Below are 10,745 nucleotides of genomic sequence, written 5' to 3'. Positions count from 1 at the left end.
GTTGACTTTTCTAAGAAGTGGCGTTTTTCTGGGGCATGACTACCACCCCCGGCTAACCCCTCCCCCAACCTTCCTCCTCTCTGGCCAGAGGCCTGGAGACACGTGACACACACCCCTCGGTTCCCTGTCTGGAGCAGAACCGTTCTGACTCCGTCTCCCACCCTCTAGGGTCCCCAGAAGCCTGCAAGGACAGGCCTAGCAGAGGTGCTTCCCGGGGGGCCCGTCCCCCTCTGCTCCATGCACACAGGGCAGGGTGAGCCCACCTGGGGAGGGGACCGCACCCCACCATTGGCTCCCCACTCGCCTCCCCTCTTCCCTCTTCTTCCTCCCGTTTCTCTAGGCACCTCCTTTCCCTCTCACAGTCACCGGGTCTTCTCCCTGCTCACCCACCCCTGCCTGACGTCCCCTCGGGCCTCCCTCCCACCATCCTCGCCCTGAAGCCGGCTCTCCCCCCAGGACCCCTTCTTGCCACCAGTCAGCCTTAGGTTTCCCTACAGCTCCTGGCGGAACCCTGGCCACCTGCTGACTTGCCTGCCACGCCTCCACCCAGCCAGTATGTCCTGTTTCATTTGTTCACCCAATAATTATTACGCACCTACTCTGTGCATGGTGCCAGGCCTGCACAGGCCATCCTTGGGGACAGAGACTGCCATGCTTGTGTTACTAGGGCCAAGAAAAGGGTCTTAGTGCTCAAAACCGGGGCAGGGGCGGGTTGCAGGCATCCGTGCCCAGCAGACAGAAGAGACACGGAAACCTGAGGAGCCCTGACTGCAGCCCCGGTCAGCAGCTCCGCCTTGGAGATCTGGCGGGAGGACTGACTGAGGCCCGGGGAAGGTGCAGGCGCGTTTATGGGAAATAGGCCTCTTACCTCTGCGCCCTGGTGAGAGTCGGATTTTAAAGCAAACTACCCGTCTTGGCCGGCCGGGCCGCAGTCACCGCCAAGTGTAAACCCGCTGCTCAGTCCAGGGACGGGGAGGGATGCAGGCGGAGCGTGTGCCGTCACGATTCAGAGCTTTGTGCTCGGTAGAGAAATGGGAACTGCTACAGGCAGCTCAAAACCCCCAACAGGTAACCAAAATAGGAGTTCACAATCTGTTTGCTCGGGGAAATCTCTGGGTTTCATATCGTTGGAGGAGGAAGAGCTAGAACACTTCACTGAAGAATTACATCCTGGTGGAGGACACTGACCCTAAGGATTGGGAAAGCGTCTCTTTAAAACGCTAGGACAGGAGTCATGGGAGACCTTCCTAACAGTGGGCAGAACCCGTTAAGATGCAGAATGGCCGTCGCCTTCCAAGAGGCTTGGTGCAAAAGGCGGGGGCAATCCAGTCGCGTGCGTGTGTCCGCACACGTGTGTCTGCTTGTGTGTGTTTGGGGGCGGCGGGGAGGTAATGAATATTTGTGTATGCGTGTGTTTGTGTATGTAGTGTAGGCTTTGTATGTTTGTGTCTGTGTGTGTGTGTGTGTGTGTCTGTCTGTCTGTGTGTCTCTCTGTGTGTGAACGTGCCCAGAAACCATATGTGACGGTGGACAAGACCCAACACTCAGTTTGAACCTGATCTTCTTGACGATCCTCCTGCCCCCGAAGTTCTTCCGCTGGGGTCCCTGTTCTTCGCCCGACAATCCGAACCACACTTTGTAATTATGAGAGGTTGTCGCTTTTTTTGGCACCTATCATGCTGCTGGTCCGGGAACCGCCTGGGGGCAGGGCTGCGTCCGTCCAGCACAGGACCGGGCACACAGTGTGTGCTGCGTGCTGTGCAGGCTGAGCAAAGGCGTCACTGGAATGACCAGGGAGCCGAGGGTCCCCTCCAGTCAGCTGAGCCTGGACGTGATTGTGTCCCCAAGTGTCCTCTCCTTCAGTGCTTTGGGGGAAACTCTCCCAGGTGTTTGCAATTCAGAGCCACACGTGGTGACTTTTCTCCAGTTTCAAGTTCATTTGAAATTAGGCAAATACTCCTCCTCGGGGGCCATTTGGCCAGAATCCGTCAGCTCATCCAGCCTTTCTAAGGCCGAGAGCCGGCAGACGTCCCTGGGAGAACACAATCGCCGGCACCATAAGTTATTTTAATGTAGACATCACTTTAAACTAACCTTTTACCATCTGTTCTATTCTATAATAACAAATGCAAAAGAGCATAATTCTCGGCGGCATCGTAACAGTGAGGTGGGTGAGGGCGCCTGTGTGTGCTCTTTATTCACGGCCGGCCGTGGCATGCTGCTGTGATGCTTCCTCATTTCCAGATGCAAATCAAGGGGCAAACTGCTCCCCCCTGATCCGGTCACTCACCCGCACAGCTCTTCTTCCTAATGCAATGAACCCTGGGCGGGAGGGTTCGGAGCGTTCTGAGGGCCGGTGCAGAGCCCCGGACACACCCGCAGTATTTCAGAAGGCACTGCTGAACGGCACCTGGAGGATTATGTAAACGCGGCCCCGTGGTCAAAATGTAATGAATTTCTTTGCAAAAAAATTAAAATCTCTTAAATACGTGGTGGGTTCTTTTCAGCAGCTCTATAATTAAATTTCCCTGAGAAAGATGGGCAGCGTGGCCAGAGGATGCAGTGGGAGCGTGCCCAGTGAGGGGGCCGTCTGCCCCACCTCCCGAGTCAAGGAGACCGCATCTGGCTCACACACCCTCCTCCGTCCACTTCAACGTGGCCAACATTGTCTGAGGGCCTACTGTGTGCTCCAAGAGCCCTATTCCTAACCTAAAGTCAAAGCAAGCCTCTAACTCGCCAACGCTTCCTGAACGTCCACGCTCCTGGAAGGCAGAACTTGTGCCTCAGAAGCAGCGAGCCTTGACTGTTTTATATTCATCGCTCAGTCCCTGCTCCCCTCAACCGGGTTTGATCTCTTTTAACCCATTCTCCCACCACCGAGGACCAATTCCGGCACAGGCAGCTGGAGATGGGCTTTTCCCCTCTCTAATCTAGACTTGAGAGCGTTTGCCCTGTTTCCTGGTGACCAAATCTTGGAGCAGATTCTGTGGGTGGAGAAGAGATGGATCTCGGTCACAGATGGCCACCTTGCCCTGCGCCAACCCCCAGGTCTCCGGAAAGAAATCTCCTTGTCTCTTTGGTGTTAGTTTCCCTGAGTCCCTGCTCGGCTGCCTGGCCAGAGCTGGTCGGGGCCGGCCGCTCTGTCTGAAGGACGTTACTTGCCGGGCACCAGAGAGACATGTGTTGAATAGTGGGCTGGAGCCTGTCCTGGGATGCTCAGTGCTGTTATCAAGACAGCCGGGTGGAAGGTGGGAGGCCTGGCACCCAGCGTGTCACCACCAGTAGGAGGAGGCAGGGGTGGCTCTGCTGAGATAAACCAAGCAAAGTTCAAGCATTTCCAGGACCCGAGGGGACAGCGCAGGGGCAGCATCTGTCCCCAGGTCCAGGCCGTGCTGTCAGTGGACTTTAAAGCCTGGACTGGTGTACTGCCCAGGGCAGAGCCAGGGAGCCCTGCCTGACCTTGAAAAGTGAGGAAGTCAGAGGGGGGAACCCACAGCGAAGACGCTCCTCACAGACTGTGCGTGTATACGTGGGCATGTATGTGTGTATACAAGTGTGTGTGTGTATACATGTGTGTGTATGTGTGTGTGTGTGTATGTGGGCGTGTGTGTGCTTCCTCTCCAGAGGCCAGCTGCCCAGCACCCAAGCAGCCCCACCTTTACGATGACCTGCACAGCACCTGTCTCGTGAAAACGTTACCTCCTTCCTGCTGTTGGGTAAACAGCGTTTTCTGGTTCCCGTCCTGTCGCGTAGGCAGGCCACTGTTAACCAGTCAGGGTGTGGCTGGTGCCCTCGCCCCCGGCTCATGCCCTTAGTCAGGACAACCCTAGTGAGTTGCCAGCAAATGCTGATTTAGGAAAGATATTTTCTAGCAGGTTGACTTTTCTAAGAAGTGGCGTTTTTCTGGGGTATGACTTGTTTTTCTAGTACGAGTTCAGCCAGGAAGGATGTTCCGAATCACATCTCTTGGGAGCGTCTGTTGACACTCTCCTGTGATTGTTATTATGCTGTAGTAATAAGTTGCCCAAGAAAAAGCCATCCTTCGTTTCTGAGATAAATCCTACTTAGGCGTGTCGGGAAGGAAAAGTAAATTTCTCTCTACGCTTCTGCATTCCTGGCTGCGATCCCTGTGATAAAACATGGATTAACCAGAGAAGAAGAAAAAGAAGTTTATTAACATGGGCACCTCGTGTATCCATGGGAGGGACCGGGAAACGATGAGAAACTCCCCAGGTGACTTAGACTTCAGGCTTAAATGCCACCTTACGAGGGAAAGATGAGAGGAGGTGACTTTTAGGAAAGGTGACGACTGGCCCTGAGGAGCTAGATGGGGGTCTGATCGTTGTGACAGTGTGTCTGGGTGTAGTGCTGACCGCTGGTCCCCCTCCTGGGACAAGTCAGCCCCTGCCCCTGGTTGATGACACTCCCAGGGAGGGGCTTTTGGACAACCCAGTTCCTTTTGTCTGCAGGTAACTGAGAGGAGTTCGGAGAAAGCCTCTCCCTACATTTGCTGTTTTTCCAGTGTTGGCAGCTGAAAATGATCAGCACCCCAAAGTGGCATTTTTGGGGTGGCGCGCCCACCTGCCCTTTGCTCCCCACCCTTGGAACTTTCCCAAGTGGTTTCACGGCGTAGAAACAGTCGGTCGTTTGCTCCGTCTCTTAGTCCTGAGAGGAGGTCAGCTCAGTTAATAGTTGTCTTGTTTCAGGAGCCCCAAATGGTACAAGCGGGCAGGCATTTGGGGGGAGCCGAAGAAAAACAAAGGGTAATGGTTGGAGCAGATTATAAACCAGTTTCAGAGTCGGGAGGGGAGCCAGTCAAGAAGATTTCTAGATGTTGAGCTCAGTGCACCTCTTGCAGTTCGAATGCCTCCGTTGACGTCACCAGGGGGACCTTTGAGTGGCCCTCATGACAAGCGGGCTGTCCACACAGAGCCCTGTGATGGCCTGGGGTTCCCGTCAAGTTGTCCAGCTGCAGATTGCCAGGCTTCCGAGAAGGGGCACTGTGGGTTCTTATAACTCTAAGTCAGAGGGTGGCAGAAAATCGGACACGTTCGTTTGGAGGATTGCGGCCAGATGTCAGAGGAAACCAGAAGAATTCAGGATCCAGCCCAGCCTGTCAGTAGGTAACAAAACTGCGGAGCCGTGAGCAGGGCTGGAATCCGACCTGCACAGGCTGTGCTAGAGCTTTCCGCGGACACATAATATCCTCTCCACCATCGCCCCGTTTCTAACAAGGATAATCCCAGGGAGACTGGCTTGTTTGCAAAATGAGCCCAGTCTCACTAAACTTGGCCTGTTCTGTGCATAAATCAGCAAGAGCGGTGATGATCATACAGGTGCGTCTTACGTTGCTTTGCTGGGCCTTTGACAAGGACACATGGGCCTATCCCCTCCAGGTGTGATGAAGGGCCTTGCACTTACCTGAGTCCCACTTGCTGTATTTCAGTCTTGACCATCACACCCACCTCTGTGCGTGGGGTTGGTTTGTGCAGGTCTTAACTTGATGTTCTGAGACTGAGAGCATGTGGGGGGTGGGGAGGTGGGTCTTGTAAATCCAGGCGGGTGGCTTTCCTCTCACGCCCTCCGCTCCGGAAAACCTACAGGTGACTCCTGGGTACACCCGCTTACCTGAGCCTGGATCGCTTCTCAGAGGAATTTCCAGAAGAGACAGCAGTCCTTTCGGATTTGCTATTTCTTCTAGCCAATTTGGAAACTTTATATTTTGTCCAAAAAAAAAAAATCAGTTTCATTAAGATTTCCAACTGAGTTAGCAATAAAGATAAAGAATAAAATGTTAGGAAAACTCTCGTTTTTTTTTCTCTCAAATTTGCCAAAGGTGCTTCTGTTTTCTTGAGAATCTTCCCCCTGAGTGCAGCTCTCAATTTATCAGTGCTTCTACTTTTCTGTTTTCAGATTGAGGAATTTGTGCATTTGTCTTTGTCCATTATGCTGGAGTTTTCTGCATCCTGCTTTATCGTGACTTTTCTTCTGGAGTCCCGTGCTCCGTTAATGCACTGCAATTCTGCTTTAATGACGAAAACATTTCAAATGAAGGGTTTGCTTTGACTCCATCTCTGGCCAAATTCTGTGCGTTTCGTTGTGTAACGGTCTCATTGTCGTTACTATGTTTAAACAGCCTCTAAATGCAGTTTTGACCCCATTGTTAATTCAGAATATTTTTTAAATTTATCAAAGGTCTTTTCTTTAAAGTTTCATTGTTAAATTTTAATTGCATTATTTCAGTACAAGGTCCCATTCAATTTTGCTTTGTGCATTTTTTTTTTTTTGGCAGGGGAGCAGTTGTGACCCATTTCATTATAAAATGTGGCCATGGTCCCCTGGGCTTTGATTTTTAAAGTTGTACTTTCTAAAGATGTAGTCAAGGTGAATGCCACGCTGTGATTTTGGCCTCATCAGTTCTTCCTTTCAAATCACTGAGGCTTATTTACATTTTCCCACGCTCAAGGGTTTTCCCACGCTCAGGGAAGCTGTCGCCTTTCATGGCGGTTGGGAGGGGGCGTCCATCCACTGCCCGCCCATCACCGAGAGTTTCAGCTTCATCTAAATGGAAGACGTGCGTCTCTTTCGTTCTATGAGTGTCCGTTTTGTTTCCCAAAGACTCATAGTTACCTGGTCAGCAATCAATGCCTCTGCATAACCCGCCCTGCTCCGCGTAAAACACAGAATCGAGCATTCATCTCTGCTCCTGGCATCTCCTCCGTGTTCTGTATTTGCCAGTGTACCTTGGACTTGGGACCCAGGTGACCACTGTGAACTTGTGTTTTCAACAACATAGAGTTTCTGTAAAGCTTATGTTTGTGTTTAGCTCTGTAGTCAAGTGGACAGTTTTGGTGTTAAACTTCTGTGTCTAAATGCTGGTCCCGGGTCCGTCCTGTCACAGCCCCCAGTCTTGAGGTCCTCAGTGTGGGTCCCCTCTCAGGTACTGACTGCGCGTGCAAATGTGTCCGTTGCCCTCCTGCACGGATGAAAACTCCTGGGGCATAAACGTACTGGGTCCCAACCTTTTTTCCTCAAATCTCCACAGAGGCTGCCTGCTTTCTTGCCTCTGTCTTCTCTAAGGTTTGACAGTGGACATTAGGAGCGCCAGCATCGGGGCCTCGGCCACCTTATGCCACCATTCCCAGTGTTTCTCAGTGGCGTCGTGTGTCCCATGCCCCCTGCGGAACCCTTCATTTGGAATATGGTGTCCCCTCTTCCCTATCACCTGTGGGCTCTCAGCAGACCCCGGAGCACGGGCTGCCCTCCCGGTTCCCAAAGTGGGTGAAGTGTTTGCTGTGGTCCCAGGTGTTCGAGGGCATGAGGGTGGGAGAGTGTAAGGGCAGGAGTGTGGCCCCCGCTCCAGGGCAGGCTGACACCCCTCCCGCTGCTCCTCCCTGCAGATCCGGTCCGACAAAGACAACGACATCCCCATCCGATACAGCATCACGGGCGTGGGTGCCGACCAGCCCCCCATGGAGGTCTTCAGCATCGACTCCATGTCTGGCCGCATGTACGTCACGCGGCCCATGGACCGGGAGGAGAGAGCCTCCTACCATGTGAGTACCTGACCGTGGGAGGGGTGTCACGCCGGAGCCTGTGCCAGCGTCACCAGATGGCTGCCTGGAGTCCACGCTGCTGGCCCAGCCCAGGGTTTCTGACTCAGTGGGTCCAGGGGGGCCCGAGAATTTACGCTTCTCATTCCCGGGCGACGCCACACTGGGAGAGCGACTGGTCTAGAAGGTGCCGACCCACGTGGCCGTCCAGGAGCTCGTGAGGTCTGACGGCGGTCACATGAGGCCATGTGGCTGCTGTACACGCGGGGCCCACGCGCTCCGGCCCCTCCTGCTCCCCGAGAGCTGTGCTTGGAGACGGAAAGGATGAGAGAAGGGAAGGCCGGGGCTCAGCTTAAAGGGTTACCCACCCATTTCCTCGGTGGCCTCACGGCGTGGCGGCTACGGGGAGGGCCCCGGTGCACGGGGGGCACGGAGGGGGGCCAGTGGGCCTCACGCCCTCCACCAGGCCTCTCCCTGAGCTGCATGAGGGTAGACGCCAGCTGGAGGTGGCAGGGCTGTGCAGCCTCAGGGGCCAAGCCGGCCACGCACCAGGCGAGCCCTGGGCACTCAGCCGCCCTGGCCTCCATGCTCCCTCCCTCCCTTGTGGCCTGTCCACCCTCCCACAGGCACAGGCCCTTCTAGAATGCATGGTTCTGGGTCTAGAGGGATGTTCGGCCAGTGGCTGGGGGCCCATAGGTGTTTACTGAGTGAGTGAGAATAGAAGGAAGGGAGGGCTGAGAAAAGGCCTGCCCCTCCCCAAGCGAGCAGCGACTCCAGGTCCCTGCCAGCAGCCCCCCACACACACACAGCATCCCGCTCATCGTCCTTCTGGCCAGTGTCCCCCGCCCGGCCGTCTCCGTCCCTCGTTAGGCGATCTCCTTCGGAGCCTCATCTAGTGTGGGAGCTCTCGGCCTCCACACGGTCCATCGTGGAGGCCACTTGCTGACCTTGTTCAGGGTCAGGCAGATTCGTTTGTAATTATCACGGCTGCACAGAAAGCTCCTCCTCCGTGGTCCGGGGAGCCTCTCCCCCTCCCACCCCGGCCCGCAACCCCGGGTCTGAGCCCCGGTTCTTTGGTTTCTTGCTGGAGTGTTGCGGAGCCAGGCTTTGGAAGAGATCTGATTGGCAGTGGGATGTCCTAACCCGCTCTCAGCCCACCGTGAGCTGCACGGCCGGTGCACAGAACCAACTGGACTGTTCAACCAACACCGCTGTTCAACCAGCCATGAAACCCATCGTCTCAACACGCTGCGGGCTCCGCAGATGGGCTGTGGGCACCAGCAGCCTGTGTTTAGAACACAGCCCCAGATTCAGGGTCAACGTCCGTTGTCTGCCATCAGACACGTGTAGGCTGAGAGACCCAGGGAGGGAGATGGAGACAGAGACACAGGGACACAGGGACACAGGGACACAGGGACACAGGGAGAGGAGAGGCAGAGGGAGGGCAGAGGAAGGGACTTGGCCTGCACACGGCAGAGAGAGCTGGTCCCGCGGGATCTAACCATGGGGTGCACAGACCAGCCCTTAAGCCTTCATTGGGGAGTCCCGGCACCCATGTGTTTCTATGTCAGGTTTTCCCATCAGAGCAAAGCTGGGGCAGGTAACCTTCCGGGCGCGTGTGCCTGGCCTGGGGAGCTGTAGCCTGGGGGTTGGGGGGAGCAGGGGGGCACCTGGCTGTGCAGGGACCCCTCTGCAGGGCTGTCAGTCAAGCTGGTCTCGGGAGGCCCCAGGACACGGCACCTGCTGAATGCAAAGCCGTTTCCTGAGAGAACACACACCACACGCACCAAGCAGAAAGGCCTCTTCCTTTCATCTCATTTTAAATGCTGTTCGGAAGCCTTGCGCGCAAAACTAGACCCACTTTTGGTGTTTCTGGTTAACTGTCTCCTCTACAATTCACACCCACATCACTGCTGGAATTCCCACCGACTCCCTGGAAAGGGCCCGGGGCTTGGCCCTCCTGCTGCTGACTGGGAGTAACTCGTGCCGGTGCCACCACCTGGCCGAGGGACAGGGGCCTCTGGGACTGCTGCTGGGCACTGCCCGCTCCGTAAGCTTCAGGGACAGCCTGCAGCCCTGCCTGCCACTCGGCCCACGGCGGGAGGACCAAGGTGCACGGGGAGGCCCAGAGACCGGGAAGGCTGCTCCAGGGGCGAGCACCAACCCCTCACCCGACCCCCTGCTCACGGGCAGGAACTGTCCGTCTGCTGGTGCCAAGACAGCACTGGTCATGCAGAGGAACCAACCCCCCGCGCTCTTCAAACGTGCCTGCATTTCTCTGCATATTCTTTTGGCCTGAGTTGACTCCAGAGCCTTGCTGAGCACCAGCTCTACCCGGAAACAGTGTCTCTGCAGCTAGTCGGTCCCGCCAGAAGCCCCTGGGGAAAAGTCGGGGGTCACGGGCTGGTGGCCCCTAGGGAATCGGGTCGCAAGCCCAGCCTGGAGGCGAAGCCGAGAGTCTCCTGAAGGCCCCCAGCCACATCCTGCATGCAGGCTCCAGTGTTCCCCGGAATCGGACCTAATTTGTCTCCTCGAAACAATGCAGGTTGCCTCCTGGGGGCCAGCCAGCCTCAAGATTCTCCTAAGACACACGTTTCAAGGGCAAAATTCCACTCAGGGCTGTCGGAACGGAGCCGGCGCGCTGAGGCCGGTGTGGACAGGGCACGAGGCTCCCTCCCACAGGCATGGGTGTGCGTCTCCTCCCCCTTCTCCCCGGAGGCTGGCGGGGCGGGGGTGACGCGTGTCACCCAGGTGCTCTGTGGGGGTCGTGCACAGCGCCCCCCCTCAGAGACCCTCCCCACCGGCAGGCTTCGGCACACTAGCCTTGGTGCTGTCATGTTGCAAAGACCTTGAGTTCCGATGTGTCCAGCTTGGAGGGTGGAGTAGCTTCGACAGAGAAATGTGGGCTGGGACACCGTATGTGACAGTCACAGCCTTGGCATGTAGACGCCTCAGGCACGTCCCCTCCTCTCTCCAAGCCTTGGTTTTCCCTCTACACCCCAGGTCCCCAGCTGCCCCACTCCACACTCCTCTGCTGCCCACCGTGCTCAGACACTGTGTCCCCGTGGGGCCTCCACACTTGCCGTCCTGCCTTCCCTCTTCATCAGGTCTCAGCTCAAACGTCACCTCGTCTGAGAGGCCTGCCTGGCTGCTCCCAGCCCCAGCGGGTTGCCACCATGACACCCAGGTGTG

The 10,745-nt window shown here is 56.0% G+C and overlaps 1 protein-coding gene across 1 annotated transcript in view; it reads left to right on the top strand.

Annotated features, from left to right (window-relative positions):
- CDH4 (cadherin 4) overlaps positions 1–10,745 on the top strand; it is a 465,478-nt gene that overhangs the window by 393,269 nt on the left and 61,464 nt on the right. The window contains exon 6 of the mRNA XM_019637155.1: positions 7,401–7,556. Coding sequence (XP_019492700.1) covers positions 7,401–7,556 — 156 coding nt within the window. The remainder of the gene's footprint in view (positions 1–7,400; positions 7,557–10,745) is intronic.

This window comes from Hipposideros armiger, unplaced genomic scaffold, assembly GCF_001890085.2.
Source record: "Hipposideros armiger isolate ML-2016 unplaced genomic scaffold, ASM189008v1 scaffold_32, whole genome shotgun sequence".
In the NCBI taxonomy this organism is placed as follows: Eukaryota; Metazoa; Chordata; class Mammalia; order Chiroptera; family Hipposideridae; genus Hipposideros; species Hipposideros armiger.
Note: the sequence above shows the minus strand (reverse complement) of the source record. Positions and strands in the feature narration are given on the sequence as shown.